The following is a 27,823-nucleotide window of genomic DNA, read 5'->3' on the forward strand; positions in this document are numbered from 1 at the left end:
GGACCATCATCGTGGTGTCCTGTTAGCGTGCCCCGTAAGGGGGCAGTAATGGATGGAGGCCATCGCAGGTGTCTAGCTGGTGGTACTGGCGGTTATTGGTGGTGGGCATCAACGCAACGTGGGGTTTCTGGCATGTTCCACAAGGAGATTCACAATTCAGGGCTCGGGGTTCATGCCATACTACTTGGAGCAGAGAATTTATATGTCTTTTGGGGCAAAAAAATATCCTATGCTGGTTTGCTGCTGAGCTCAGATAGAGAAGGAACACCCGACCTTGGGGCACTCAAGTCACCATGCAGCCGAAGTTGCCCGTTGAGACGGGCTGTCGAACTTAGGAAGTCACGACGTCGGCTGGGCCCAGCAGTAACCCATCCTAAGCAGTACACCACAACTCAGCAGGAGAAGGTACAGAGGTCCCAGGAGAGCCCAGGCCGCGTGGCATCCGCTGCTGCTCTTTGAGAGCTGCTCTGGCGTTCCACGGCCATCACGTCCGCGGGACCGTTATGACCCACGGACAAAGACGCAAACGTCTTGAGCTTGGTTCCTAAATGGGCTGGCTTGTGAGTTCAAAATGAAAACAGACAGCATGTAGGACAGTGTGGGACGGTGTGGGACGGTGTGCCCTCCCATAAGGCAAAGCTCCTAGTCATTTACCTTTTTTTTTTTTTTTTAATGTAATGAGCAAACCAAGATGAGAATATAGATGACTCACGGGCAGTGTTGGGTGACCTGGGGGACTGGTCGGGGCCGGAGTGAAAATCAGAGCGGCGTGCGACAAAGCGGTCTGTGATGGAAGCCTGAGGGCAGGTTCGGAGAGGCACCGTGCGGGGTGGTCTCTGGGTAAGATGCGAACGTCCACGGGCATCCCAGAAAGAAGGACGAGACAGCCAGGTGGACAGAATGCGCCCACCGCTATGTCGGGCAGCAGTTCTCACCGGCAACCCGAGTCCTGGCACTACAAGCACAAGGACGAGGGTGACAGCAGATGATGTTCTGCTCCTGGGCCCAGCGGTGAGGGTTCTCTGACCAAAGCTGAGCTTTGCTCAAAGTTGCTGCTGCTCAATGTCCAGCCTGCCCACAAAAGACCAGTGCTGAGCTCCCGCGGGGCTCCTGACCTTGAGAAGGGCCATCAGGCAACTTCCGTCCGGGAAGAGCCGCTCCTTGCCACAGCAGCAGACTCATGTTCTCTGTGTCAGTTTGGCCTTCGTGCCCACAAATACAGGCAGCAAGGGTTTACGGACGTGTGCTGCTCGGGCACAGGACCCGCGCGGGGCATCATGAGGCAGGACTCACTCACCGCAAAGGAGGTGCAGGACTGCACACTGCGAGCACACGGGCAGGGAGCACAGGGCCTGCTGCCTGGCAGAGCACTGGGACAGCCAGCCAGAGGCACGGCCGAAGCGTCAGAGCCGGACTGGTACTCTGCAGAGACAGGGCGCCTTCCAGACCTTTACGGCACTGTGATCCCCATGGGAGGGAGGCATGAGCAGTAACCCAAGGGCTGGAAACAGGAGTGGTCCACTTCCCACCGCCCCCGGCGGCTCCCCGGGGAACTCTATGCTTCCTGTCGTCCCGAGTGCAGACTACAGGGTTAGAGGTCCTGGACCCCCCCAAAGGACACTCACCAGGAACATATCAACTATTCACTGGCCTGCGAACTAACTACGAAGGGCTGGAAACTGCGGGTCAGAAGAAGTCAGCGTCCTGGCGGTGAAGGTAGAGCTGCTCTTGCATTCACGACACGATGGGGAAGAGCCGGTGGAGCCCCGGTGACCCGTGTGGGTGTGTCTTGCTGCTGCTTCACTGTGACTAAGAAACAAAGAGTTACACTCCCTGGAGAAGATCCCCGCACCGTGTGCCACAGCCAGGACACGGGGGCGGCCCAGGGTCCGGCGACGGAGGACGGATAAAGAGGCGGTAAGCGTTCACGGTGGGGTTGCTCTTGGCCACTGAAAAAGAACAGAACTCGCCTGCACGTCCGTGTGGCTGGAGCCGCAGCGCTTTATGCTAAGCAGCCGCATCCCGTGGCTCTCGCTGACTCGCGGGGTCTGGAAACAAACCGAAGACGGGAGGAGTCGGCCCAAAAGCACAAAGAACTGGTGGCTGCCAGGGAGAGATGGGGGGTCGGGGGGGGCGACGCGGCACCGGCTGCCGCTGATGAGCGGGTCACGGGCGTGAGAACCGCAGCGGGGGGAGGCGGTCACACCCACGAGCGCGGGTGACGGCGCGTGGTGATGGCACTGCTGCACGACCCCGTACGGACTGGGACCGCTGCGCTCTGCGCCCGCAGCTGCTGCCACACTGCGTGTCGACCGTCCGAGGAAAAAGGAAAACATGGGGGCCGCTGGCTGGCGCCAGCAGTGGAGTCTGTGACTTGACCCTGGGGTCATGAGTTCGACCCCCACGTGGGGCAAGAAGCCTACCTAAAAAAGAAAGTAAAAACAAACAAAAAGAAAAAAATTAAAAGGTAAAATGAAAAGTTAACAAAAATGCATTAGAAATAAAAGCACAAGTGAAGAATGTTTTATTCCATGAAAAAACTAAAAAGCAGGCGCACCTGCTGGCCACATCAGTGGTGCACGCAGCTCCCCGTCTCGGGTCGTGAGTCCAAGCGCCGCGTGGGCCACAGAGATGACTTAGAAATTGTTTCAATTCAGATAAAGTACAAACATGAAAATGCACTGGAAGAAAAAGAAACGTCCCTGCCGGACGCGGGATGCGGCTGCTTAGCATAAAGCGCTGCGGCTCCAGCCACACGGACGCGCAAGCGGGTTCTGTTCTTTTTCAATTGCAGACGTAACGACGGGGTCTGCCTCTTGATTCACGGATTCCCGCGGCGGGGGGGCTGCCGGTTCAAGGGACACACCACTTCCAGACGGTCCCTCCAGGCTGCGGGACGTGCTCCCAAGCCCCTGCTGGAAGGCGGCCTTCAGTCCTCTTCACTCAAGGCGGCTGTCTCCGGCCGCGGGGACACACGTGTCCCTTCACACACAGGCCCGTGTGCGCGGATACCCAGAAGAGAAGGAGGCGAAAGGTGAGGCCGACTGCTGCCGGCTGTCGGGTGCAGGTACGGCTCGCAAGGAGCTGGTTTGGGAGGCCCGTCTCGGGCAGCGGAAGACGGGTAGGTCTCCACACCCCCCTACCAGCTGAAGGGTTAGATTGAGGCCTTCACTGGATTCAGTCACGTACTCAATCCGGACGGACTCCACAAGGCTCTGCTGGGAACAGCTCCCACAGGGGACCGAGGACCGGGAGGGAGGGAGGGGCCTCGAGCTGATTGCCTGGTCCGGCCCGCAGGGCAGCCGGCAGTCACCTCCTGTCCGGGGCCGCCCCCAACAACGGGGAGCCCCCTGACTTCTGGACCGTGCGCTCACCGTGCACACTCATCGCGGAACAGCCGGGGACTCAGAGGCGGCTGGGGCGGGGGGGTGCGGTCTGCAAGTTCACAGACGCCACAGACAGGGGGGCCACACTCACACCTGCAGTCCAGGCCGAGTCCCAGGATGACCGATCACCGCCTCCTCTGTAACGGAGGAAGCCGGTCACCGCGTCGGTCTCAGCACTGGCCTCTGCTCCTGGCAACAAGGGCCTGAGGAGTGGCAGAAGCCAAATGGAAATCCCACCCCCACCCCCCCGAGCCGGCGGGTAGGGCGGCCAGCGCGCTCTCTAGACCCGTCTGCGGAGCAAGCCTGGGAACTCCGGGGCTGCCAGCTAGCCCGAGCGAGCTCCCCAGGAGCCCGCTGCCCACTCCCGGAGGCGGGAGGCGGGGGCCTGGGAGACTGGGCACCACCCGCTTTGGTGGGACCTGCTAACGCGCACCTGCTGCGCACCTGCTAACGCGACGGAGGGGAGCTGTGGGAGGCCCCGGTTCCTGGGATCGTTCCGGGGGTCGTTCCGGGGGTCGTGAGAGCAAAGCCTCTGTGGGTGGCTCAGAGCCTGACGCGTCGCGGGAGCTCTCCATCCACCGCGGGAAGCCCCAGTGGGCAGTGTGGCCCCCGCAGCACGGCCATGCGCTCCCCCTGGACCTCCCGCCTCCACGACCGTGAGCGACACATTTCGTCCTGGACTGTAGCGGCTTTGCTCACAGCAGCCAGAGCAAGGACGACGCGGGCTCAGCCCTCGGGGGTGCTGCTCGCCCTGTTTTGAGACTTGCTCGGGCCGTCTCCGCCCGGAGCAGGGCTGCTCTCTTCTGGGACCAAGCCCTCGACGAGCGTCCAGAAGCTACAACCCCTGATGAAAAGATTAAAGTCAGGCGCCTCTTCAGGTTTTCCTAGACACCAGTCATAAAAGACAGTTCCGTTCCCAGGGACAGAGGCAGCGGCGCCCGTCAGTCTTATTTTGGGCCTCGGATGGTTTGGACACCATAGCGCTTGGGCCTAGTGCATGAAAACATCACAGCAACAGGTGCTGGGGGACAGAACGCCACAGGGTCTGTGCCGGCCGTGGGGAAGGCCCCATGGGCATCTGGGGCTGTCATTCCGGCAGTTTCCAGGGGGTGAGCCGATTGCGGGGTAGCACGCTGTCCCTTCCAACGTCAGAGGCCAGTAGCTGCCCCTTGCACCGCCGACAACGGGGGACACCCGTCTGGATTTGGATCACAGCCGTATCTGGATGTGTGGCTCCTGTCTGTGCCCTGAGGAAGCCACAGGCCACGAGTCTCCCTGGAGACCAGGACTGACGACCCGCGGCCCCAGCCGAGCGCTCCCCCGACGCAGGACACCGGCCACTGCTCCACGGTGTGGGCAGCGCAGACCACCAGGGTCCTCACGCAGAGCTCTGTCGTCATCTGCTGGTAACTCCGTTCCCATCGGAGAATCACCAGCCCGACACCTGCCCCCACAGGGAATACGCAGCCCACAGGGCACACAGGGCAGGTGGGGACAGCGGGACCCTGGTCGCCGGCAGTGCTAGGTGTGGGAGGTGTGCTGAAACCTTAAGGATCTGGTCTTTGCCATTGGTTCCTGGATCCTAAAACCCTTGCACGTTCCTGATAGGAGTGTCCTCTTGTTCTGAACACCGAGCCCCCCCTTGCCCGTACCGGACTTCTCGCTGAGTGGACTCGCGGCGGGGTCCCTAGAGAGCTTTGGGGTGGGGAGCTGGGGCCTGACGTCCATCATGCCGCCAGCCCTCGCGACCAGAAGCCACCATACAACCCTGAGCAAGGCTTGGGGTCTTCCGGGCCAGTGCGCCTCCGGCCATGCTAAGTGGGGCGGCGGGGGCCGAGGGGACATGCCCACAGGGATAGTCAGCTCTGTGCGCGGCTTCTGCTCGCTGCCTCTGAGCTGTGACCTTGGTACCAAACGGAGGACAGCAACGCCCAGCCCTTCCCCGCAGCAGACCTGAGGCGAGAGGCCGTGGGTCATCTGTGTCCGGAGCTGGCCAGGCAGCAGTGCGGGCGGCCCGGGGGCCCCACACACGGCTCACGTTGGGGTGGGGCAGTCTGTGGGGCTGTCGTGACAGCGCCAGGCAGGGTCAGAACTGACTGGCCTCGGGACACTCCGGTGCGCAGGAAACGCGATGAAAACGGGGCACAAGACTGTTCGGAATAAACTACATGAGATTTCTCCAGGTCCGTTGTCCCCGAGCCTCCGACCACTTCTGTGTTGGGCCCAGATTTGCTTTTCCTGCCCAAAGCTCAGCGGTGGACATCCCAAATTCTCACTCACCGTCACGGCTTCCCACAGCAAGGGCGGCACCGCTGGCTCACCAGGAGCTTCCCTCCCCGCGGTAGGGAACAATTTTGTTGTGAAAATTTTCACAGAACAACCACATATGCACCGTGTGAACTAGATTCAACATTTAACGACTCTGCCATGTTTATTTAATACATATTCAAGTGCATGAATTTTCTTTGATTAAAGAACCATTTCAGGGGCACCTGGGTGGCTCAGTGGGTTAAGCCTCTGCCTTCAGCTCGGGTCATGATCTCAGGGTCCTGGGATCGAGCCCCGCATCGGGCTCTCTGCTCAGTGGGGAGCCTGCTTCCTCCTCTCTCTCTGCCTGCCTCTCTGCCTGCTTGTGATCTCTGTCAAATAAGTAAATAAATTAAAAGAAAGTTATTTTAAAAAATTTTTAAAAAGAGCCATTTCAAAGTATACTGTTTATGTTGTGGCTCCTTTTTAAATATTTTTAAAACAATGTTTAAATTCAATTAACACACAGTGTATTAGTCTCAGGGGCGGAGGTCGGGGAGTCCCGCTGCACACGACACCCAGGGCTCCTCCCACGACACCCAGGGCTCCTCCCATCACATGCCCTCCTGAACGCCCGACCCCCCGTGACCCCACTCCCCACCCACCTCCTCCCCAGCAACCCTGTTTGTTTCCTATGGTTGAGTCTCTATTGGTTTGTCTCTGATTTCATCGTTTTATTTTTCCTTCCCCTGTGGTCCTCTGTCTTCTTAAACCCCACACACGAGTGAGATCGTAGAATTGTCTTTCTCTGACGGACCGACTTCGCTCAGCACAGTCCCCTCCGGTTCCATCCACGCCGATGCCAAGGGCAGGACGTCTCCCTTTCTGATGGCCGAGTCACATTCCGTCGTGTAGACGAACCCCGTCTCTCTGTCCGTGCATCTGCCGACGGACGTCCGGGCTCTTCCCGCAGTCCGGCTGTCGTGGGCATTGCTGCTGTGAACACTGGGGGGCAGGGACCCCTTCAGATCACTCTGTCTTCATCTTTGGGGTAAATACCCAGTAGTACGATGGCTAGGTCGTAGGGCAGCTCTATTCTCAACTTCCCGAGGACCCTCCGTGCTGTTTTCCAGAGCGGCGGCACCAGCTTGCCTTCCCACCAGCCGTGCAGGAGGCTCCCCTTTCTCCGCATCCTCGCCAGCACCTGTCGTTTCCTGACGTGTTGATTTTAGCCGTTCTGACCCGTGTGAGGTGGGGTCTCACTGTGGTTCTGATGTGTATCTCCCTGTTGTGGCTCCTTATTCTTAATAATTCTGCGTACAAAGCCTAAGAACGCATCATTCTGTTACCTGTCAGCACACCCAAGATCTGCAACTAACAACTCCCTAAAAATCTACCATCTGGTACAGAGTCAGCTGTACCCTCAGTGACCCCCAAAACTACCTTCACGGGTGCTGTCCCTCAACTTAAGGACAAAGCTTCACCACCGCACTGGGTCCTGTCTCCTTGAGAGAACAGGCCCCTGTGTTTGTCCTCCTGACGGTGCGGTCAGTCTTACACGGTCTCACGCACTTTGTTCCTCCTCCTCCAAGTCGGGATCCGCCGCCGGAGACCCCGCACAGTCCACACAGCAGCACCCGCTGAGTCGGGAACGCGAGGCTGCCAGCGCCAGGCTCCGCCGTGTCCTCAGGAACCCAGCAGAGGACACCTCCCCCAACCCCCGCCCAGTAACAGGCCCGCACGTCTCGGTGAACAAGAAGGTTCTCTCCTCTGCGTCTCCTCCGCGGAAGGCAGGGGCATCGGGATTCCCTCCCACGGGTACTGAGCTGGCGGGATGGCACCGCCCACGAGCCAGTCAGTGTTTGATGACCTCCCACTGTGACTCTCCTCCTGGACGTGAGACCGGAGAGACCCTGCCTGGGCTCCAAGTCCTGGGGTTGGGACGACCCGGCCTCGGGGACAGCAAGAGGCGGAAAGGCCACCGATGGGCCGGACGGTCGAGTCCACGGACACACGGAGAACAGAAACGTGCCCCAGGGCCGCGGGCTACAAGGAAAATCGACTGCGGAAATACGCGGTCCTTCGAAAAAGTGGTTTGACATCAAAACCTACGCCCAGCAGAATGAATACGACGTTCCAAAGTCCTAAAACCCCATGGAAATACTAAGAAACCAGGAAAGACCACGGCGCGTGGCTATCTTTCTCTCTTTACTGGGCGAGGGGGACTTTGCATTCCACTGAAAACGCTGACGTCCAGTTCGACGTAAATTCTAGGTCTGTTCTGGTTTTTCACCAATGATGGGGCAAATCGGACAGAACTAAAAAACAACACAAGGGCCATTCACAATAAAATAGTGCTTGATTTTATTCTTTTTGTTCTTGGGGTGTTTCTGTTTTTAAACCAAGTTCCCGTCTGTACACTTTAAGACAATCAACAACGCGGCGGCCAGCCGGACAGCTCTGGCCGCTCACACCGAGCAGGACGGGCGCCAGTCACCCCGGGCGCGCACGCCACCGTCGGAAGGTGAGGAGCTAAAACACACGGCCGTCGCACAGAACATCCTCCACTGGGCTCTGCAGCATCGCAGGGAGGTGGGGACGCCCCGTGAGCGGCTCTTGGGGCTGGCATCTCAGGCACGGGAGGAGACCAGGCACTGAGCGCAGGCCACGCCACACCACGCCATGCCACGCCACACCACGCCACGCCACGCCACGAGTCTTCCTTGAGAAAAGGGAAAAAATAAATCTTTTCCTCAAATGGAATTGTCATGGTAAGAGGCACAAGGATTTTATTCACTGTTTTATCTTCTGGCGGCAGGATCTCTTTGAAGCAGAATCTAAAAATGAATGAAAATGACACAGCAATTCGTTAGAAGTCTTCCTGTGTCTTTTAAGAAGAATTTCAAAATTTTTAAACAGTGCCCCTGAATTAATCTCATTTCCGGTAAAGACAACTGAGGTGCAGCACGGTTCCAAGGACAGTGAAGAAACCCCAACCCCAAAGCAGGGTCACTGCGGCCCGAGCGCGTCAGGGAAGGAGCGAGCGTTACGCTTCCCGCCAAGGACCCGTCTGAGGCGCCTGCACTCGCGACCGTCCTGAGGCGACCGACGGTGGCTGGTGACAAGACGGAAGCTCACTCAGCCTGTGCCTCGGGACTGTGCGCTCCTCGGGTGCCGCGTCTCATCGAGAGAAACAGAACTCGTTACCTGGAGGGGCCCCGGCCAGTCTCTGCTGGACCATCTCCAAATGATGAATATATTCCGTCAAGGAACGCTCGGGGTCTTGAGAAGCAGCCAGGGATCTTTCGGATCTCGAATCCGGGGACGGAGTGGATCTTCAAACAAACAAACAAACACACCAAGAAACGGTGAAACTCAAGCGACGGTGAACACAGCAGCAGACAGCGGGGACAGGGGCCACACGCCGTTTCCTTCCGACGCCTGCTGCACCCCAAAATGAGAGAGTAGAGTGTGTGTATTTCTCCGTGTGCTTCTGTGTGCGCGTACGTCGGCATGTCCTCTCTCTGCCCACCGTGAGGCTCGAGCCCCTGACCCTGAGATCAAGAGCCACACAGGCCTCCAACGGGGCCAGCCGGGCGCCCCCAAGCTCGGGTGCTGTTTCAGAGTGTCACACGATGCTCTGAAAATCAACTTCCCGGGGAGCCTGGGTGGCTCCGTCGGTGAAACGTCTGCCTCCAGCTCAGGTCACGATCCCGGCGTCCTGAGGTCCAGCCCCGCCATCGGGCTCCCTGCTCCGTGGGGGGCCTGCTTCTCCCTCCCTCTCCTCCCGCTCATGCTCTCTTGGGCTCACTCACTCTCGCAAATAAACAGATAAAATCTTTAAGAACAAACAAAACCAACTTCTATAAAACGTCTCCGAGTTAAAATGAATAAAAATTATTGTATATTATTCTATTATTTAAAGACTTATTTATGGGGCGCCTGGGTGGCTCAGTGGGTTGAGCCGCTGCCTTCGGCTCAGGTCATGATCTCAGGGTCCTGGGATCGAGTCCCGCATCGGGCTCTCTGCTCAGCGGGGAGCCTGCTTCCTCCTCTCTCTCTGCCTGCCTCTCTGCCTACTTGTGATCTCTGTCTGTCAAATAAATAAATAAAATCTTAAAAAAATGAATAAATAAAAAATAAAAAGACTTATTTATGTAAGAGAGAGAGTATGGGGGCCCATCAGGCGACAGGTAGAGGGAAACAGAATCCCAAGCAGACTCCATGCGGAGCATCGAATCTGATGCAGGGCTTGATCTCATGACCTTGAGATCATGACCTGAGCAGAAAGCAAGAATTGGACATTTAACCGACTAAGCCACCCAGGTACCCCAAGATATGTTACTTTATTCACAAAAAATTTTTTTATTTACGAAATTTTCAAGTATAAATGTGTTACCTCCACTGGGTCGCGCAGCCATGTCCCTCAGAACCGCCCCCCAGTGCCCTGTGGGTGACCCAACGACCCACTGACCTCTCCTTGATCATCGCAAAGCATCCCCTTTGCTCGGGGCACGACCTGCCCGACCCAGTCTCCGCACAGCACCTTTCCTCCCGGCCTCTGCTCTGCAACCCCCACGCTCCTTCGGGTTAGGGTTAGGGTTAGGGTCTCGCTTGCCCTCGCACCATCCACACAGGACGGCCGTTGGCTGGCGTGGACTCTCCGTAACCATCACCCACCCAGACCCCAGGGGTGCCACAGCCACAGACGGAGCGTCTCTGCCTTCCCCACACAGGGCTGGGCCTCCGGGCCCCCGAGTCCTGCGCACGCCCTGCCTTGCTTGGGGCCAGCCCAAAGCCAGAGCTTCCAAAGCACATCTCCCCAAGGAGCCCCATACGTCGGTGGGACGTCACCAGCAGGTGATCGCAAGTCAGCTGCACGCCCGGCTGGTGCGGAGCTGGGGTGCGCGTCCGCGCCCGGGCGTGCGTCCTATCGCGCATACGTCCTGTCTGTCCTGTCAGGACGGCCCCACCAGAGACGAGCCGTGTGCAGAGAAGCCCCCGTCAGGCAGGGGCTGGAGGCGCACACGCCGGCGCGTCCTCCCCGTCCCGTCCCGGAGCCGTGCTGCGGAAAGCGCACGCAGAGAAACGGGGGGCCCTGGACGTGCAGACACACGCGCAGACACAGACTGAACTTGGCTGCGTTACAGAATTGGCAGTGTCGTGGCTGAGAGGAGGGAACATAGGACCCGGCAGCAGATGCGCGCATCTCGGTGCCTGCGGCGGGCGTTCAGGCATTTGCTCTGCAGAAAGGAAACCCAGGCCCCCGCCCTGCACGGTAACACCCGGAGGGGAAGCCGCGGCCACAACCCTTTCTCGCCTGTCCGCGCAGTCAGGGCTCCTCCTGCTCGCGGTAACGTGGAAGCAAACTTGCATTCCGCCGTCCGCCCACTGGCCCTCCGCGCGCGAACACCTCAACAGCCAGCTGAGCGGGACGCAGGGAGGTGACATCATGTGTGCAGAACCCCCCGAATGGCACAGAGAGATGATCTCAAGCCCCCCCAGGACTGGTGAGCACGGCTCGTCTGGGGAGCCACCCTGCGCACGGAGCTGGCCCGCAGGCCCACCTAACGCCGGAACCGCGGCCCGGAAGCCCTCTCACCTTTCCCTCCTGCGTGGGGAGGCCTTGGGCACACGGTCCCCGGCGTGGCTGGAGGACACGTCCCGGGTTGGCGGGGACGTGCTGGTTTTGGGTGGAGCCTGCTGGCGTGGAACCGGGACTCCTTCCCCGGCCACCGCTGAACAACAGAGGGGTTAGGAAAGAGACGAAAGCCTTTTAGCAGAAGATCCCTCTACCAAACTTTAAAATTGACAAACTTCTAGGAGTCTGTATGGCAATTTGAAAACATTTTTAAAATACCCGATTTATAAAAATTACATTTCAAAAAGCTCTAGAGAAAATGTAGGTTTGATCACTTGTGTTGTGCCCCTCCTGGGCTGACCTGACCCCAGCGGAGCCCTCTGTGACCTTGCGGAGCCAGTGGGGCGCTCCCCCCACCCCGGCTTTGAGGAGGGGGCTCTGGAGAAGGAAGAAGCTGAACCGAGACCAACCAGGTATACCTGGTCGGGGAGCAAACTCTCCTGAAGGCCCAAGGGCCCAAGTACCCATCGGTGGCCGGGGGAGGCCAGTTGTCGAGGGTCTGGCCGCCTCCCCTCCAGATGCCCGAAGCCCTCCCTGCAGGACCGGGGGGCGTGCCCCCCTGCGAGGGGGGGGTTCTCTGCACACGGTTGCTCTGGGGCAGGGCCCGTGGGACGCCGGCTCTTGCAAAGCAGAGCCGCAGCCCAGCAGCCGACGTCTGTTTCGGGGTCGCTCGCCTCTACCTCGGCACCTCCACACCGTTCCCACCGTAGCTGGTGTGCGCTTCCCAGCACTGAAACCGCCCGCCTCCACGAGCCACCGCACCCCAGGGCTTCCTGCGGGCTTCACTGGGCTCCCACCTGGACGGGGCGCTCGGCCCAGCATGATGGCCCCTTTACGATCTACCTCTTGCCACTTCTTAACCAAGAAACGTAACCTACAAAGGAAAGAAAGGACACAAAACATCAGAAACTAGAGCAGTGAGAGTCCAGGCGTGACCGACAGCTGGGATCAGACCTGGGTGGTAACTGCAGTGGCACCGCCCTGACACCCACCAGCCCGGGGCCCCACAGACTCAGTTCAAAACCCGCAACGCCCGCTCCCTGCCGCCACAAATGCCACTCGATGACTCAGGGCAGGAGGAGCAAAGACAGAGGCCCCTGCCCTCAGGCGTTCTCAGTCAGATGGGGAGCAGGGCTGTCAGGGTGACGAGCGCCAGAGGTCGGCCCCAGAGGTGCACTGTGGCGGGGCTCCCTGGCCCCTCCTGGGACGGCCCCTCCGTGGCTCAGCAGACACCCTTCTGGCCTTCCTACCAGCTGCTCCTTCTAGACACCGCTGCCTCTGACCGTGCGCCCTCCCAGACGGCGCCTTCTGACTCGCATCCAAACCGCAGCCGCTGGAAATGCTCGGGCCCTTGGCAGGAAGGCTGAAGGCAGGGCCTGGGCCTGGGCAGCTGCCCGCACCGCACCCACCGGGCTCCTGGCACGGGGCCTTCTCTCCAAACACGCAGACCGGAAGGATGGATGGGCAGGGGACGGCTGGGCAGTGTGTGGTCAGATGAGGGGACCAAGTGCCCTGAGGCTGAGGGCTGAGAGCAGGAGAGTGAGGAGGCCAGGCAGCCCCCGCCTCTGCTGGAACCGGCCGGCCGAGAGCTGGGTCTCTGCGGGGGTAGGGCTCCGCAGCTCGGTCGGGAGAAGCCGGGGAAGCCAGCGCACCCGGCTGCTGCGCTGGGCGTTTGGCCCACACGGACGACGGCGACCGGGGGCTTCCCACGGCACACGTCGCACGAACAATTGTTAGTGGGACAAACGTGTGAAAATTCAGCAAATCTTAAAGTTATAAAATGGATTTTCATCACTGTTAATTCTGAACGGGTCAAAATTCCCAGTCGCACCAGAGACCCACATACCTGCTCCCAAAACAACAGCCCGTGTCAACAACTCCTGGGGCCCTGAGACTGGCAGGACCCCCGGGCCCTGACCTCCCCCGGGGAGTGGGCTTGTAGCCAGGATGACACCAGCACACACAGCTACCGCCCGCGCGGGTCACGCGCTCCAGCGGACCCGGCCCCTTTCACGGAAATGCGCGGACCGAGAACGTGAAGCCGTGAATGCGGTTCAAACTCTTATCGGCTGTGCCTGTGTCAGAGGAGTCCCAGCATGAGGTCCATGGAGGGGCGAGGTGTTGCTGGGTGACAAGAAGGCCTCCCTGAACCCTAGTGTCAGGAGGAGAGTGACAGCTCTGCACACGGTCTCCGGGAGGCAAGCGTCGCTCAGAAGGAGGCACATTCACGCACACAGCCCGAGCCCTCGCACGCTCCTGCCCCGGGACACGGCGGCGGCAGGGACCCCAGTGCTACCTTAGTATCGCGATCACCACCCTGACGGCGGTCCGAAACTTCGTAAAAGGGCGAGAAGGTGTAATTTTCTTATCTGCTTTGGAAGGAAACACTCCCAAATGGGCGATCATGGACAGCGTTTCCTGTTCAGAGTCTTGGAATCCGCCAATCAATAGCAGAAGATACTTCTTTTGATAAATCAGAGCTTTTCTGAAGCTTTCTGCTCTCAAGTAATGCAGGTACAACTTCTCCACCTAGAGAAAGCGGACGCCAAGCGATCAGGGAAGGAAGACACCTTCCGCCACGTGCACCGCGCGACTGCACCGCCGGCGTCAGAGGGCAGCAGGCAGCGCCTGGCCGGCTCGGTCAGAGCAGTGAGCGCCTCAGGGTCTTGGGGTTGTGATGGGGTTGTGAGCTCAAGCCCCACGTGGGGCGTAGGCAGGACTTAAATAGGTAAATAAATAATCTTCAAAAAGGTCAAACTGAGAAAACCCCGACTGTCCCTCTGGTCAGCAAACTGTCACATTGTTACGGAAGCCAGCCCTGCAGGACCCGTCCCCAGGGCCAGCCTCGCAGGGCGCTTTGACAAACGGCAGATCAGACACCCTTTCCGAGTCTCACAGGAGCCCCCAAAGGCCCCAAGAATCTGACCACGAGGGGAGGTGCACTCCCGGGGTGGGATGGGGTCTCATCCCCAGGCCTTGGGACATCTCGGGGGCTGTGGGAAGCCCCTGAAGGCCTACCCAGAGGCGTACCTGCAAACCCTGTTACTCTAACACACAGTTTCCCTCTAGAGAGGCCTCGGAGCTCGGACCGCAGGGACAAACACGCTAACCAGCGAATCCCCAGTCTGGGGTGTTTTCAGGCTGTGACGACCATCACCTAATGTGACCCCAAGTCAGATGCCCTGAATTCATGTGCACAGACACGAAGTACTTGTGCGGAACGACACCGCAGGGGCAACTGTATCCACCATCACTGCTCCCGTCTGTGACGGCTCCACGTCTCCCGACTGACACGGGTGTACACGTGTCGGCACTTGTGCTCAGGCAAGGGAGAGCCCCGCCGTCACGACAGGGCTTGTGCGGCTACGAGGGAGACCCACGGAACGCACTCCACCGAGAGTGAACCCCGACGTCCCCTGTGGACCCGGGGTGATGGCCGTCGGTGCTCACGCAAGTGTGGGCCATCGACACGGGGGCAAGAACGCACCGGCGTTCCCCGCACCTTCGCTCCGACTCTGCCGTCAGCCCTGCGCTGTTCTGGGAACATAAAGGCCTTTTCCTTTTTAAGAGTATGAGTGAGCGAGCAGGAGAAGAGGGAGAGAGCACCCCAAGCCACTCCCTGCTGAGCACGGAGCCTAACACGGGGTCAAGCCCAAGACCCCAAGATCATGGCCGGAGCTGAAATCAAGAGCCGGACATCAACTGGCGGAGCTCCCCGGGCGCCCCAGAAATAAAGTCTGAGAGACGGATAAGGGGTCCCAAGTGGGTGGCGCCGTACACACCCAGCGCGGCGCAGGCCTAGCCTTACCTGCACGCTGCCGCTGCTGGCTTCCTCGCGTGCGGCTGGCGCCGGCAGTGCCGGGTCTGGCTGTCGCGCTGAGCTCTGCGAGCCCGTTCCATCCTGCTTCCACGCTGACTTGTCCGGCCTCTGTAACAAACCACAGATGACATCGTCTGCACGGTTCCCCCAGCAGAAGACCATCTCGCGAGTACGGCCGAGGGCAGTTGGCACCGCCACCCCAGGGTCAGGGTCACGCCTCCCGAGTGCCAGGACATGGGCCGTCCTGGGTCCGTCCAGGCAGAGCTGTCACGTAGCATCAAGCAGATCATCAGCACTCAGGGGTGGTGACTGCATGCCAATTACGACTGCACAACAGGTACATTTTTATTAAAAACAAACTCCAAACACTGGTGTAAGAACACCAGATTCAAAGCATTAAGCCTGTTGAACACACACACAGTCTCAGGTCCTAGAGAGGCTCACTCCTGACAGGCCTGGGTCCCCGGTCGTACTGCGGGACCGGCAAATCCCAGGCCTGGAAACCTCAGCAAGGGCCCCACGCGGGCACCATGCACGCTGAGGGGCTGTCACGGCCAAGCAGCACCCAAACGTGGGTAGTGTGGCCTGGATACCACAGTGTGCGGAGGGCGCCCAGAGCTCCGTGGGGGGCTCGTTTCCAGAGCACGAGGAACCCCCAGTGAGGACAGCAGAGGGGCTGCCCACACGGATGACCAGAGGGCACTCCGAGCATCGGGCCGTGGTCCCAGCATGTGGAACAGGAATCAGAGGTCACCTGGTCGCACCGGCCCCCAGCTCCAGGGTGCAGCGGAGAAACCGAGCCTGTGTCCGAGGTGACCCTGCGGAAGGGCTGTCGCAGGCCCTGGTGTGGAAAAGACCAGAGACTGTTTTTCTGGTCCCGAAACGCAGCCTGGGGGGAAGAGACTCCAGGGATCAAAGTCATCTCGGACGCGGAGGAGGAAACGCTCCACAAGTTCACGCTCAGCCTGCGATTTACTCCTTAAAAATACTTCTCTTTCGGGGGCGCCTGGGTGCTCAGTCGGTGAAGCGTCTGCCTTCAGCTCACATTACGATCCCAGGGTCCTGGGCTCGAGCCCCGCGTTGGGGCTGGGGGGGCGGTTCCTGCTCAGCGGGGAGCCTGCTTCCTCCTCTCCGCCTGCCCCATCACACTCATGCCCACTCTCTCAAACAAAATACTTAAAAGCAAATAAATACTTATTTCCTTCAACAAAAGCAAAAATTAACAAGTGGGACTACGTCAACCTAAAAACTTTCTATGCAGGAAACCATCAACAAAACAAATGATAGAGCCAGGAGGAAGTGAACATCCAAAAATACATTAAAATACTTGTATACGATTCAGTATGAAAAAACCGCCCATTGAGCAGAAAACCTGGGCATTTTCCAAAAAAATACATATAAATGGCCAAGAGACACCTGAAAAAATGCATATAAATGGCCAAAAAACACCTGAAAAAATGCTCCACGTCACTCGGCATCAGGGAAATACACATCAGAACCACAGTGAGATCCCACCTCACACGGGTCAGAACGGCTAAAATCAACACGTCAGGAAACGACAGGTGCTGGCGAGGATGCGGAGAGAGGGGAGCCTCCTGCACGGCTGGTGGGAAGGCAAGCTGGTGCCGCCGCTCTGGAGAACAGCACGGAGGCTCCTCAAAAAGTTGAGAATAGAGCTGCCCTACGACCCAGCCATCGCACTAACGGGTATTTACCCCAAAGAAACTTAAAATACAGATTCAGAGGGACACAGGCGCCCTGACCACTCCGGCAGCCTCCGTGACGGCCAGACTGCGGGGAGAGCCCGGACGCCCACCGACAGGCGAGTGAGCAGAGGAGCCGCAGGTCATAAGCTCAACAGAGTAGGACTCAGTCATCACAGAAGGAGGAAATCCTGCTTTTCTTCTGACACCGCGGACGGACGCCGGGGTCACACGAAGTGAAAGGGGTCCGACACGACCGCTACCCCATCACCTCACTCAGACGCAGAGCCTAAAACGCCAAACCAAACAAACGCAGAAAACAGCGTCACAGAAACAGAGCAACATGGCTGGTGGCCGGAGGAGGAGAGAGCAGTCAGCGGCACTGTGACAGGTCAGTGACAGACGGGAACCTGCCTCGCGCTGGTCAAGGTCTCATGACGGACCCGAGTGTCACATCCCCTGTGCTCACCGGAAACGGTATCGCACGTCAGTTACTCCTCAGTGAAATAACGTGTTTCCCGATTTCCTGGTTAATGTCCACTGAAAGCATGAACGAGTTCTCCGGGCGACTGGGCTTTAGTCCCACAGGGACCTCCCCGCGCTTCCGACACGTCCCAGAGAAGCGGACAGGGCTGTGAGCGGCGCTGGCGGCAGCTTTCATCAGGGCTGACACCCGGAGCCGTGAGCACTCCCATCAAGGACTGCAGGTCCAGGCCTGGCCGAGCGGCCGGACCCTCCCTCCCACGTGCAGAGGCCCCTTACCTCACCCAGCGACAGAGCTCGCAACGGGCAAAGCAAGCCTGCACAGAGCTTGCGGCCAGATCCGTGACTTAGAGACAGCGGCATGCCCCGTGCTCCCCCGCGGGGGCCGAGGATGAGGAGGAGCAGCTCGGTGAGGCTACAGGAGATCAGAATGACCTTTGTGGGACCCTCTGCCAGCACCAGAAACTCTACATCCGTCACGAAAAACCTTCCCTAGAAGACCCCTACTGGGCCCAGGTGATTTCACTGGTGAATTTATACAAATATGTAAGGAAGAAATAAATGCCAGCTCTAGGGAACTCTTCCCAGAAATTAAGAAGAGGAAGAAACATGTTCCAACTCATTTTATGAGGCCAAAGCTCGACAATACCCCCAAAAATTTAAAAATAAAAAAAAAATAAAAATAAAAAACAACCCGCCAGGGATACCCAGGTGGCTCAGTCAGTTACGCAGCTGCCTTCAGCTCACGTCAGGATCCCAGAGTCCTGGGATGGAGCCCCGCATCGGGCTCTCTGCTCAGCGGGAGGCCTGCTTCCCCCTCTCCCACTCCCCCTGCTTGTGTTCCCTCTCTCGCTGTGTCTGTCTGTCAAATAAATAAAATCTTTAAAAACAAAAACAAAACAACAAAAAACCCCTCCAGATTAACATCCCTCATGAACCAAGAGTAAACAACACTCAATGTGCCCAAAATATGGGCAAACTGCATCCAATAACACGTGAAAACAATAGGATATCATGACTCCCTGGCACCAGAACTCGGAGCCCATACCCAGACGTCACCGTAAAACACCAGGTTAGCTGAGAAAACAAAGAAACATGCATCCCCTCGTCAACAGGTGAAAAGAAAGTATTACAAAGTTCAACATCCATTCATAAGAAAAAAAGTTTTTGCAAACTAAGACTCAGAAGGAACTTTCCTCAGCCGCAGGGCCTTTGCACAACTACCTGACAAACAGAAGCTCCGCCCCCAGGACTGGAACGGGGGCTGCTCGACAGCATCCAGAAGTCCAGCCTCTGCCACCACCAAGAGACGGAAATGAAAGGTAATCACACGGGAAAGAAAATAAACCCGTTCACAGATGACAGAACTGTGTCCGCACGAAATCCTATGGAAGGGCTCATGGGATTAAAAAGCGCTGTCAGCAAGGGTCCCAGCACCGGGGGGCCCGGGAGTGTGGACGTGCTTCCATGCGCGAGCCAGGCGTGACGGGAGCCGAGAGGCCCGGGCAGCACCTTTCACAACACCCCCAAGAAACGGAGTATCTAGAGTATCAATGTCACGTATTCAGGGTCTGGAGACGGAGACAGAGGAGCGGACGTGCCAGTTCCCAGACGGGAAGATCCGACGACGCTACAGTCAAACGCGGGTCGTCGGCCCGAGGAGCCCAGACGCCCATTCTCGTCTAAACCCTTCACGACGGCCTCACTGAGAGCTGAACACACCCCTGAGCTCTGTCCTCTGAAATGTGCGACTCAACGGGCTGGAGTGCGTTTACAGAGTGCGACGACCACCCTCCGTACTGCGTGTTTTCATCACCCCAGGCCCCCCGCGCCCCTACACGCCCCAGGCACCCACGAGTGTGTTTCCTGCCTCCACGGTTCTGCGGCTCTGCACATCGCAGTGACAGAGGAGCGTCCACACTGCAGCACCGAGTGGTCTTTCGGCCCTTTCTCTGCCGAATAAGCCCATTTAGGGACAGGCTGTATTTTATTTCCCTGTTCACGAATTTGGATTATTTCCTCTTTTAAGCTACAATGAGTCGTGGTGACAGGAGAGTCTGGGCAAAGGCTTTTATGTGGAACTGCTGCTAAGAGTGGCCAGACTCTTTTCCAGAACAGCTGGACCCTGTGCCTCCGGGTTCCTCCCACCTCCCAACCAACCAACCAGCAAGATTCTAAAATTTATGCGGCAAGACAGAGGAACGGGAATAGCCAGATAATTTGAAGACAGAAAGCCTGAGCACTCCCACTGCCCTGCGCGAGGCTGCGGCGTGACCCAAGCTGCCTGGTCGGCAGTGCCGTAAGCACAGTCCAGACAGACACACACACACTGCGCAAGGGCTTCTGACATCGGTGCAAGACGTGTCAGGAAAAGAGACCGTCTTCCAACATGTCCCAGGAAAACGGTATCAGCACGCACACAACCCTCGACAAACCTAAAAAGTAGAACTACAAAACTCTTGGCGTGATCCACACACAAAAAACCTGACTTTATTAAAAAGAAGAACTCTTGATCTGCAAAGGCTACTGTCTCTACAGAGGGGGCTGCACAGACTGTGGCGGGGCGGGGAGTCACACGTCACACATCTAACCACACAGTCGGGTCCACAACATGCAAACCGCTCCGAACACAGCAGTATCGGAACGCAAACAGCGCAGTTTACAGGTGGGTAAGGCCGTTAAGGGACATGTCACTGAAGAAGATCCAGACGCCATCGGCACAGGGCGCGACGCTAGCAGCAACCGCACGGCCAGCAGCCAGCGAGCCGACACGCGACGGCACTCCCCCACTCTGTTCGAGGGGAAAGGGAACGGTGAGCTGCTGGACACTAGGTGGACTCGACATGCACACTGCAGGGACACAGCAGCCCCCGTGCCCCCACCCGGGCATTTGCCCCAGAGCAACTGCTTCCAGGAACGCGAGCAGCCCGTGTGCAGCCCCGAGACCACGCAGCCACCCTGCGGAGGCCCATCTGCGCCCAAACGCTGTCCGGCGGTACGGCAGCTACATCAACACCCAGGACGGCTCACGGGAGCTCCTGGAAGAAGCAAAGGGCCTGCAAGAGGACACACCGTGCGCCTCAGGGCCCGTGACACCCGGGAAACGGCGCACCGCGGGAAACAGCCAGGCTGTGCCTGGGGCAGCGAGCTCTGACCATGCGGACGAGCACGCGGGTCACGAGTCTGGGCGTGTGTAACCTCAAGTGACCCCTACTAACTAGGGGCCAACCTCACTGCACGTAAAGTAAAATATAATTAAAAATTTTTCATTGCAGGGATGCCTGGGTGTTTCAGTCATTAAGCCTCTGCCTTTGGCTCAGGTCATGGTCTCAGGGTCCTGGGATTGAGCCCCGCATCGGGCTCTCTGCTCGGCGGGGAGCCTGCTTCCCTCCCCCACTCCCCCTGCTTGTGTTCCCGCTCTCGCTGAGTCTTCGTGAAATAAATAAAACCTTAAAAAGAATTCAAAAAAAACTTTTTTCTTTGTAAAAAGAGAAAAGCAAATCACAAAGATACGAATCTAAGTATAAAAGAAAAACACCAGGCATTCTAGGAATAAAGTCTATCAAACTACGTGATCAGGAACACTACGTCATTTTAATTAGGTAAACGTCAAATAGATTTCCTGCCCCAAGCGGTGGGGAACATGATCTCACGCGTGTCCGCGCGGGCGCTCGCGTCTGGGAACAGCGTGGACACGGGGCTGCAGGGCGCACGCGGGGGGCTCAGAGGCCCCCGGCCAGAGGGAGCCCCACCGGCCCACCTGCCGCAGGGAGGCGCGTACGTACACTGCACACACCGCGCCGCAGCAGGTGCTGCTTCAGCGACTTCTCCAGCTGCGACACCGCCTGGCACAGCTCCGCCTTCTCCTGCGTCGCCGTGCGCAAGGCTGTGGTCAGAGAGTCGTTGTCCTTCAGGAGGACGTCCACCAGCTGGGTCTGCAGCTCTGCCCTCATCTTCCTCTTAACAGGAGAAAACAGAAATTGGGAAACGAATCTGTCTGTTAAAAGGTATCTCTGAGCAGAGCCTGGGGGGCTGAGTCGGCGACGCGTCTGCCTGCGGCTCGGGTCATGACCTCGAGGTCCTGAGACGGAGGCCCGCGTGGGAGAGGGGCCTGCTCAGCCGGGAGCCTGCTTCTCCCCGTCCCTCCCTCCGCTGCGCCCCTGCTTGTGAGCTCTCTCTCCCTCTCTCCCACATAAGTGAGTAAGATCTTTGCTAAAAAAAGGATACTTGCTACTTGTGTTTTTTACTGTTGGTTACTTTCAAGAACCACAGTTTTATACGCGTTTGGGGTTCAGCGGGAGCTTGTGGGGCTGGACAGACATCTCCACCTACGGGACAGCAGAGTCCCGACTCTGAGTCCCAACTCTCATCACCGTTCCTCTGTGCACGAGACACTGCCCAGCGCGGGGCCGCACTAACGAAGCCCGTGCAACAGAACTCCGCGCGGATGGCTCGAGCCCCGTGAGTAGCACGCAGGAAACGGGGAACGCCGTGTGCTCGTCCGGGGGGGCCCAACACGCACGTCCCTGGAGTCGTGCAGTCTGCAGCTGACTCGGGACGTGGACACGGGCACAGCCTCCTCGGACAGCACGCCCCACACGGACCCGGCGGCCCCACGGGCACGCGGTCCGCTCTCCTGCTGCCTACGTGTGCCACCTTCACGAGACGTGGCGGGATTTCACGGGGTCACCCACCAGGAACCGGCATCAGCCTCAGGACTTCCGAACCCTCCAGGCGCCGCTGCCAGGGAGCATGGACTCGGCCCTCGGGAGCTCACTTCTGGCTCAGGCTTTCAACCCAGGTGTACGTGGAGCAGCCTAGGTCCGCAGGGGCCCTGGGACACCTGCCCTGAGCACCACAGCCCAGCCAGTGCCCGCCGGAGGGTGCGCCCGGGCACTTGGCAAGGTCATGCCCACGGGAGGGGGTGTCCGACTGAGGAACCACGCGGGGGGCGGGAGAGCCGCCCTCACCTGGGAGGAACCGGGTGTGCTCAGCTCAGACTTGAGCTCCTCTAACGTGCGCAGTAAGGAGGTCACGGCTTTCTCGTTCGATGACGTCCAGTCGCTAATTGTCCTGTGAACACAGAAAGACACTGGAAGGGCTGGTACAGGCCACAATGCCGCCCCTGGAGGGTGTGCTTCAGACCACCCCCTCGAGCTGCACTCTGCCCACGGCGGCCGCAGGGACGGGACGCAGCCCTCGTGTGCACAGTCCGGGAGGCCCAGAGATGTCCGGCCGCTGAGCACAGACCACAGAGTCTGCCCGAGCCCGGCTTTCCGCTGGCATCTGGTTTGGGCGTGAAGCACCGTCCGGAAGGAACGCTCTCCAAGCTAAACCGATTCCCGACGGAAGAACCATGCAGACAGGAGAGGGCGAGTGTCAACTCTTTGGTCGGCCCCTTAAACACGGGGGAAACCCGGCTTGCGTGAGCCGCGGTCCTGGCAGACACCGTGCGGACCTGCTGCACCACCCAACCCCAGCGGGCCCCAGCGGGCCGGGCCTGTATCCCGGCCCAGAACCTCGGGACGGGGCCTGGTTGCAAAGGGGCATGAGGAGACCAGATCTAAGAGAAACCTGGGCTTTACTGTTCCAACCACAATGCAAACAAATACAACCCGGTCGCCGCCTTTCAGGAAGGTGCTGCCCAGAAATCCATCAAACCCGTGGGAACAGAAGAACCTGCCGCATTAACACGGGGACTGGAAACCACAGACCGGTCCCCAGCGCCCACCCGGCTCGGCTCGGGGGACAGCCTGTCTGGACGGGCTCACCTGTCCACCGTCCGGCTGACGAAGCTGGTCAGGAGCCCGGCGGCGCACAGCAGCTGCTGCCGGACCTTCTCCAGGCCAAGCCGCTCCTCCTGCAGCCGCTCCGCCTCCGGGGCCTGGCAGGCCGCCTCCTTCGCCTCCAGGGCCTGCACCGTCCGCTGAAGCTGCCGGATCTTGTGCTGGTCTCGCTGGCGCTGGAGCTCCAGCTCCCGCTGTTGCGGCAAAACAACAAAAAAGTCCTTCACACGCCTGTTCCCGAAGCAGAAGCCTGAAGCCCAGCCATCATGGGGGGGGGGGGGGGCGTGGGCGGCACGGGGTCCCGGGGCAGGGTGGGGGAGTGAAGCGGGGCTTGCTCGGCACAGCAACACCCTCCACGGGGCGCAGCGTCCGAGAGGCAGAGCCAAGCTCCGCGGCGTGGGTGTGGACGGTCTCATCGCCGCCTCTGAGAACGGTCGGGCTTTTACGAGCGTGCGCTGGGGAGGCGGGACACGGAAACAGGAGTCCTCCCAGGCCCACGTCCCGGCTTCCCCGGTGGGTGCCCGCACACACGCCCACACACACCCACACACCGACCCGACGGGCACGGAGGAAGGTGCACATGCACCTGGCGGAAATGGCCTCACTTGCAAAATGCCCTTCACCATGGAGGTGCTGGGCGTGGCGGGACAGCCCCCGGCTCCCGGCCCAGCACGGGGATCTGCACCCCCATCAGGGACACAGAGCGGTCACCGGCGGAAACTTGTCCAGGCAGCCGTGAATGCAAGAAGGCCACTCGGAGGAGATTCCGCAGGTGAGGGCGGCGTCTTGGGAAGGGCCAGAGAGGCAGCATGTCCGTAGAACCTGGGTCGCCCGGAACCCAGCCCAGGCCTCCTGCCGCCGCGTGGCCCACGCAGCGCAGACCACAGTGTCCGCTCTATCGACGCAACAGCCTCGTGAGGACGGGGGCATCGGTACTTGGCTATTTTCCGGGTGAGGAAAGCAAGACACCGAGAGACCTACGAGTTACGGGGTGCGGAAGAGATAGGACAGACCGGGAGCAACCACCTCGGGAGGCCGCCGTGCTCCGAAGAAAGTCCACAATCCGGAACAAACCAACTGTCTACAGACCACCACACCCAAAGAGCTGTGTCAATCCCTTAAATCTCTGTTCCGTGACACACTGTGAAGAACAGTTTATTAACTTGAAAAACATTTTTGTTGCATTTTTAAAGCTAAAACAAATCAAAGTTAAGGGGTTTGGCTGGAAACTTTGGAGGTGGTTTGAGGAAGTTCTTCAGAAGCACGTGGAGGCCACAGGCACGCTTCCCCGGGAGAAAAGGCAAACGCGCACACGCACGCGCACACAATCCTGGACACATTCAGGGGTTCCGCGCCAGCAAGGTCCACCCCGGGGCGTGACTCGACTCGTCTCTTTCACGAAACAGCACATGGACCATCCAACCGTACACCACCCGCTCCTTGCAACAACACCTCCAAACTGGTGCGTGTTTCCAGGTGGGTGCGCGGTAAACATGACCATGACCGGGAAGCCTGCGTCCCACAGCACGGCACACACGTGGGCCTTGGAAACACCGTGACAGGAGCTGGGCAGGGAGGCCCCACACTGCCTGATTCCTTCCCAGGAAACGTGCACCACAGGCCGACCCACACACAGGAAGGTGACTTGCTGAGGCCAGGGCTGAGCGTTAATGGTGTGGCTTCCGTGTGGGGCAACGGATGTGTCCTAACATGCGTGGTGGCGACAGGCACAAGATTCCAAAGGTACCGAAACCCCTGATGCGCAGAAGCGAGGCTGGTGAACTCGGGTGTGAGCCGGGTCTCAGCAAACCGTCCAGCACACTGATCGCACCGGCTGTGAACTTCCCGAACTAACCAATCGCATAGCATCTGGGGAGCTGACTTATCCTTGTGACACTGAGAAATCTAGTTTTCGGAAACATATTCATTTCTCAAATGTTTCAGGGTAGGCTAACCACTGAGAACACCAGGCTACTGGCTTTCCTCGTGTGTTTTTAAAAACTTATTTGGATTTTCACAATTAAAAAAAATGTTTAAAAAATATTTTTTAAAAATATATTTTAAAAACATTTTTTAAGAAAACAACACAAGGGGCGCCTGGGTGGCTCAGTGGGTTAGGCCGCTGCCTTTGGCTCAGGTCACGATCTCGGAGTCCTGGGATCGAGTCCCGCATCGGGCTCTCTGCTGAGCAGGGAGCCTGCTTCCCTCTCTCTCTCTCTGCCTGCCTCTCCATCTACTTGTGATTTCTCTCTGTCAAATAAATAAATAAAATCTTTAAAAAAAAAAAAAAAAAAAAGAAAACAACACAAGTGTCCATCCGTGCAAAGACACACAGTTCAATTTTCTCGGAAACAAGGATTTCTGACGGACATAAAACATACCTAAAAGTAACATTTTATCCAAAACACTGAAACACTTCCCAACCTGCAAGGCAAACATCATCCAGGTATCAAAGTCAAAAACACCACAACTTGAAAAAGACCCATGTCCCCTACGAACACAGATGCAGAACCCTAACCAAACGCGGCAAGCCGCAGCCAGGGCCGTACAGAAAAGCACCACCAGAGCGGGGTTCGGCCGGGAACGCACGGCGGGCTCCACAGGCGGGACCTGATCTACAGGAAACTCGGCCTCCACAGAATAAAGGGCAAAAACATCGATTCCAAGACACCAAAAGTGCAACTGAAGACACGGCACACGCAGGCGGAGCAAACCAGGAAGAGAGCCTCCTGCGACGGCGGGAGACCGAGACGGTGGCCCTGGGACGGGCAGGGGCCGTGTGAACGTCAGCCGCTCAGGGACGGGAGAAGCCGCCGCGGACGTGCAGGAGACGTGATCTCACCCACGGAAAACTACACGTACGTTAAGCAGCTGGGAACAACGGACATCGCTCAACACCTGTGGACACCTGGCCGATGGCGCCCACTCATCGCCTGGAAGCCGCAGCACCCGAAGATCAGGCCCAGCCTCCTTCACCCTCCGCAGAGGGGACATCGCCAAGGGGACTGTCCCCCAGAGCTGCCCGCAGAGTCTACGCGGGACCCGAGGGCCCGGATGAGCCCAAGAGACCCGCCACGGAGCAGTGGGATGGAGGGGCGGGATCCGGCCCCACGGCGGGAGTCAGGGCGGCGACGCGGTCGGCGCGCGCTCACCCGTTTCTCCTTGTCTCCCGGCGGCCGCAGCTCTGCGTCGGCCCGGCCCGGCCCCGTCTCCACTCGCCTCCTCGAGTCCTTGTGTCCTTCCCGCGCGGCCGGCCTCGCCTCTGCGCACTCTAGTCCCGCCGGTGGCCCCGCGGCTGCGAACCGTGGCTCCCGGACCACGGACGGCTGCGCGCCGGGGCTGTGCACCGCCCTTACCTCCTTGTCCCGCTCCAGCTCCGCCGCCCGCCGCTGCATCTGCTCCAGTCGGGCCTGCGGCTCCGGCACGCGCGCCCGCTCGTCCCTGGACCTCCGCGGCGGGGCCTGCTGCGCTGGGGGGTCGCGGGCACCACGGCTCAGCTGCTCTGTCAGCAGCCGCTCATGACGCAGGGCGGCCGCCAGCTCCCGCGAGCGGCCCTTCTCGGCCTCCAGGCTGCGCCGCAGCTCGCACAGCTGGCCCTGCTCCTGCGCCAACAGCGCTTCGCAGCGCGAGGCCTCGATCTGCAGCTCCCGCCGCAGGTTGTCCGTGGCCGTCTGCTCGTGCTCCAGGGCCACGCGCAGCCGGCTGCTCTGGGCGCACTGCTGCTCCAGGGCCGTCCTCAGCTCCTGCCAGGGGAGCGGATGGCACGCGGTGACCCGAGGGGAAGGATCGCGCTGTCCGGCCGCAGCTGCCAGGCCCCCCCATCCACGGACGGAGCCGTCCCGCCGTCACCCGCCCGAGCCTCGCGGCGGAAGGTCTGGAGGCCACAACTCTGGCCTCGGCTCACCGTCCAGCCTGTCCAACCCCAGCACCCGAGGGTCACGATGAAGATGCTGCCGTCCCGCCCGGCTGCCGGGCACATGCCCACGGGGAGAGGAGGAGAGGGGCCCCGCCAGCCCCGCCGCCCACTGGCCCCGCCGCCCAGGCACCTCCAGGGTCTTGGAGCTCTGGCCCTCCTCGTGCAGGTGCCGTAGCCGCTGCTCCTCGAGCCGGCCCCGCAGGGCGCGCTCCTTCCCGCGCTCGCACTCCAGCTCCTGCAGCGCGGCCTGCAGGCGGCTCTCCTTGCCGTCCAGCACGGACCTGCGCGGGAGACGGGGTCAGAGCCCGCGGCCTCGTCCGACCGGCATGTGCGCCTGCGCCGGGCGCCCCCTGCAGACCCAGCACCCCGTCACAGCACGCGCACCAACCGCAGCTCGCCAGGGCCGCCCTCCCCGGCCGCACAAGGGAAGGGGTGCAGACGCCTGCCAGGCCTCTGTACCTCCCTCGACAGAGTCTGCGGACGGACCGCACCGGGGCCCGGAGGGGCGTGCAGGGTGGGGCTGCGGCCCTACCTCAGCTGCAGGACCTCCTTTTGCGCCTCGCTGAGGGAGGCCAGCAGCCTCTCATTGTCCTGTTTGCACTCGCGGAGCTCAGCTCTCAAGTCTCGGACGGCGGTCTGCTCCACCGCCAGGAGCTTCCGTGCACTGCCGGCTTTCTCCTGCTCTTCCTTCAGGGTTTTCTGCACGTCACTGGCTATCCGCTTCTCCTGCTCGACCTTATATGCCAGTAGCTCCACTGAGAAAGACACAGAGGACGGGAGACAGCCTCACCCACATTCCAGGGCGAGCTGTGCCCGGGACCTCAGAAATTAAACACAAACC

The 27,823-nt window shown here is 59.5% G+C and overlaps 1 protein-coding gene across 4 annotated transcripts in view; it reads right to left on the bottom strand.

The window, feature by feature from the left end:
• Window positions 1–7,973: 7,973 nt before the first annotated feature.
• PCNT (pericentrin) overlaps window positions 7,974–27,823 on the bottom strand; it is a 40,073-nt gene continuing 20,223 nt past the window's right edge. For 3 of the 4 annotated variants that reach the window (XM_082683332.1, XM_082683333.1, XM_082683334.1), the window contains 12 exons: window positions 27,515–27,737; window positions 27,113–27,263; window positions 26,219–26,809; window positions 23,052–23,260; window positions 22,251–22,353; window positions 21,066–21,239; window positions 15,083–15,202; window positions 13,571–13,803; window positions 12,072–12,148; window positions 11,236–11,371; window positions 8,841–8,968; window positions 7,974–8,470 (listed from right to left, as the gene is read on the bottom strand). In XM_082683332.1, coding sequence (XP_082539458.1) covers window positions 8,427–8,470; window positions 8,841–8,968; window positions 11,236–11,371; window positions 12,072–12,148; window positions 13,571–13,803; window positions 15,083–15,202; window positions 21,066–21,239; window positions 22,251–22,353; window positions 23,052–23,260; window positions 26,219–26,809; window positions 27,113–27,263; window positions 27,515–27,737 — 2,189 coding nt within the window. In that variant the 3' untranslated portion in view covers window positions 7,974–8,426. The remainder of the gene's footprint in view (window positions 8,471–8,840; window positions 8,969–11,235; window positions 11,372–12,071; window positions 12,149–13,570; window positions 13,804–15,082; window positions 15,203–21,065; window positions 21,240–22,250; window positions 22,354–23,051; window positions 23,261–26,218; window positions 26,810–27,112; window positions 27,264–27,514; window positions 27,738–27,823) is intronic. The other variant, XM_082683335.1, reaches the window with a different exon arrangement.

This window comes from Mustela nivalis (genome assembly GCF_964662115.1).
Source record: "Mustela nivalis genome assembly, chromosome: 1".
NCBI lineage: Eukaryota > Metazoa > Chordata > Mammalia > Carnivora > Mustelidae > Mustela > Mustela nivalis.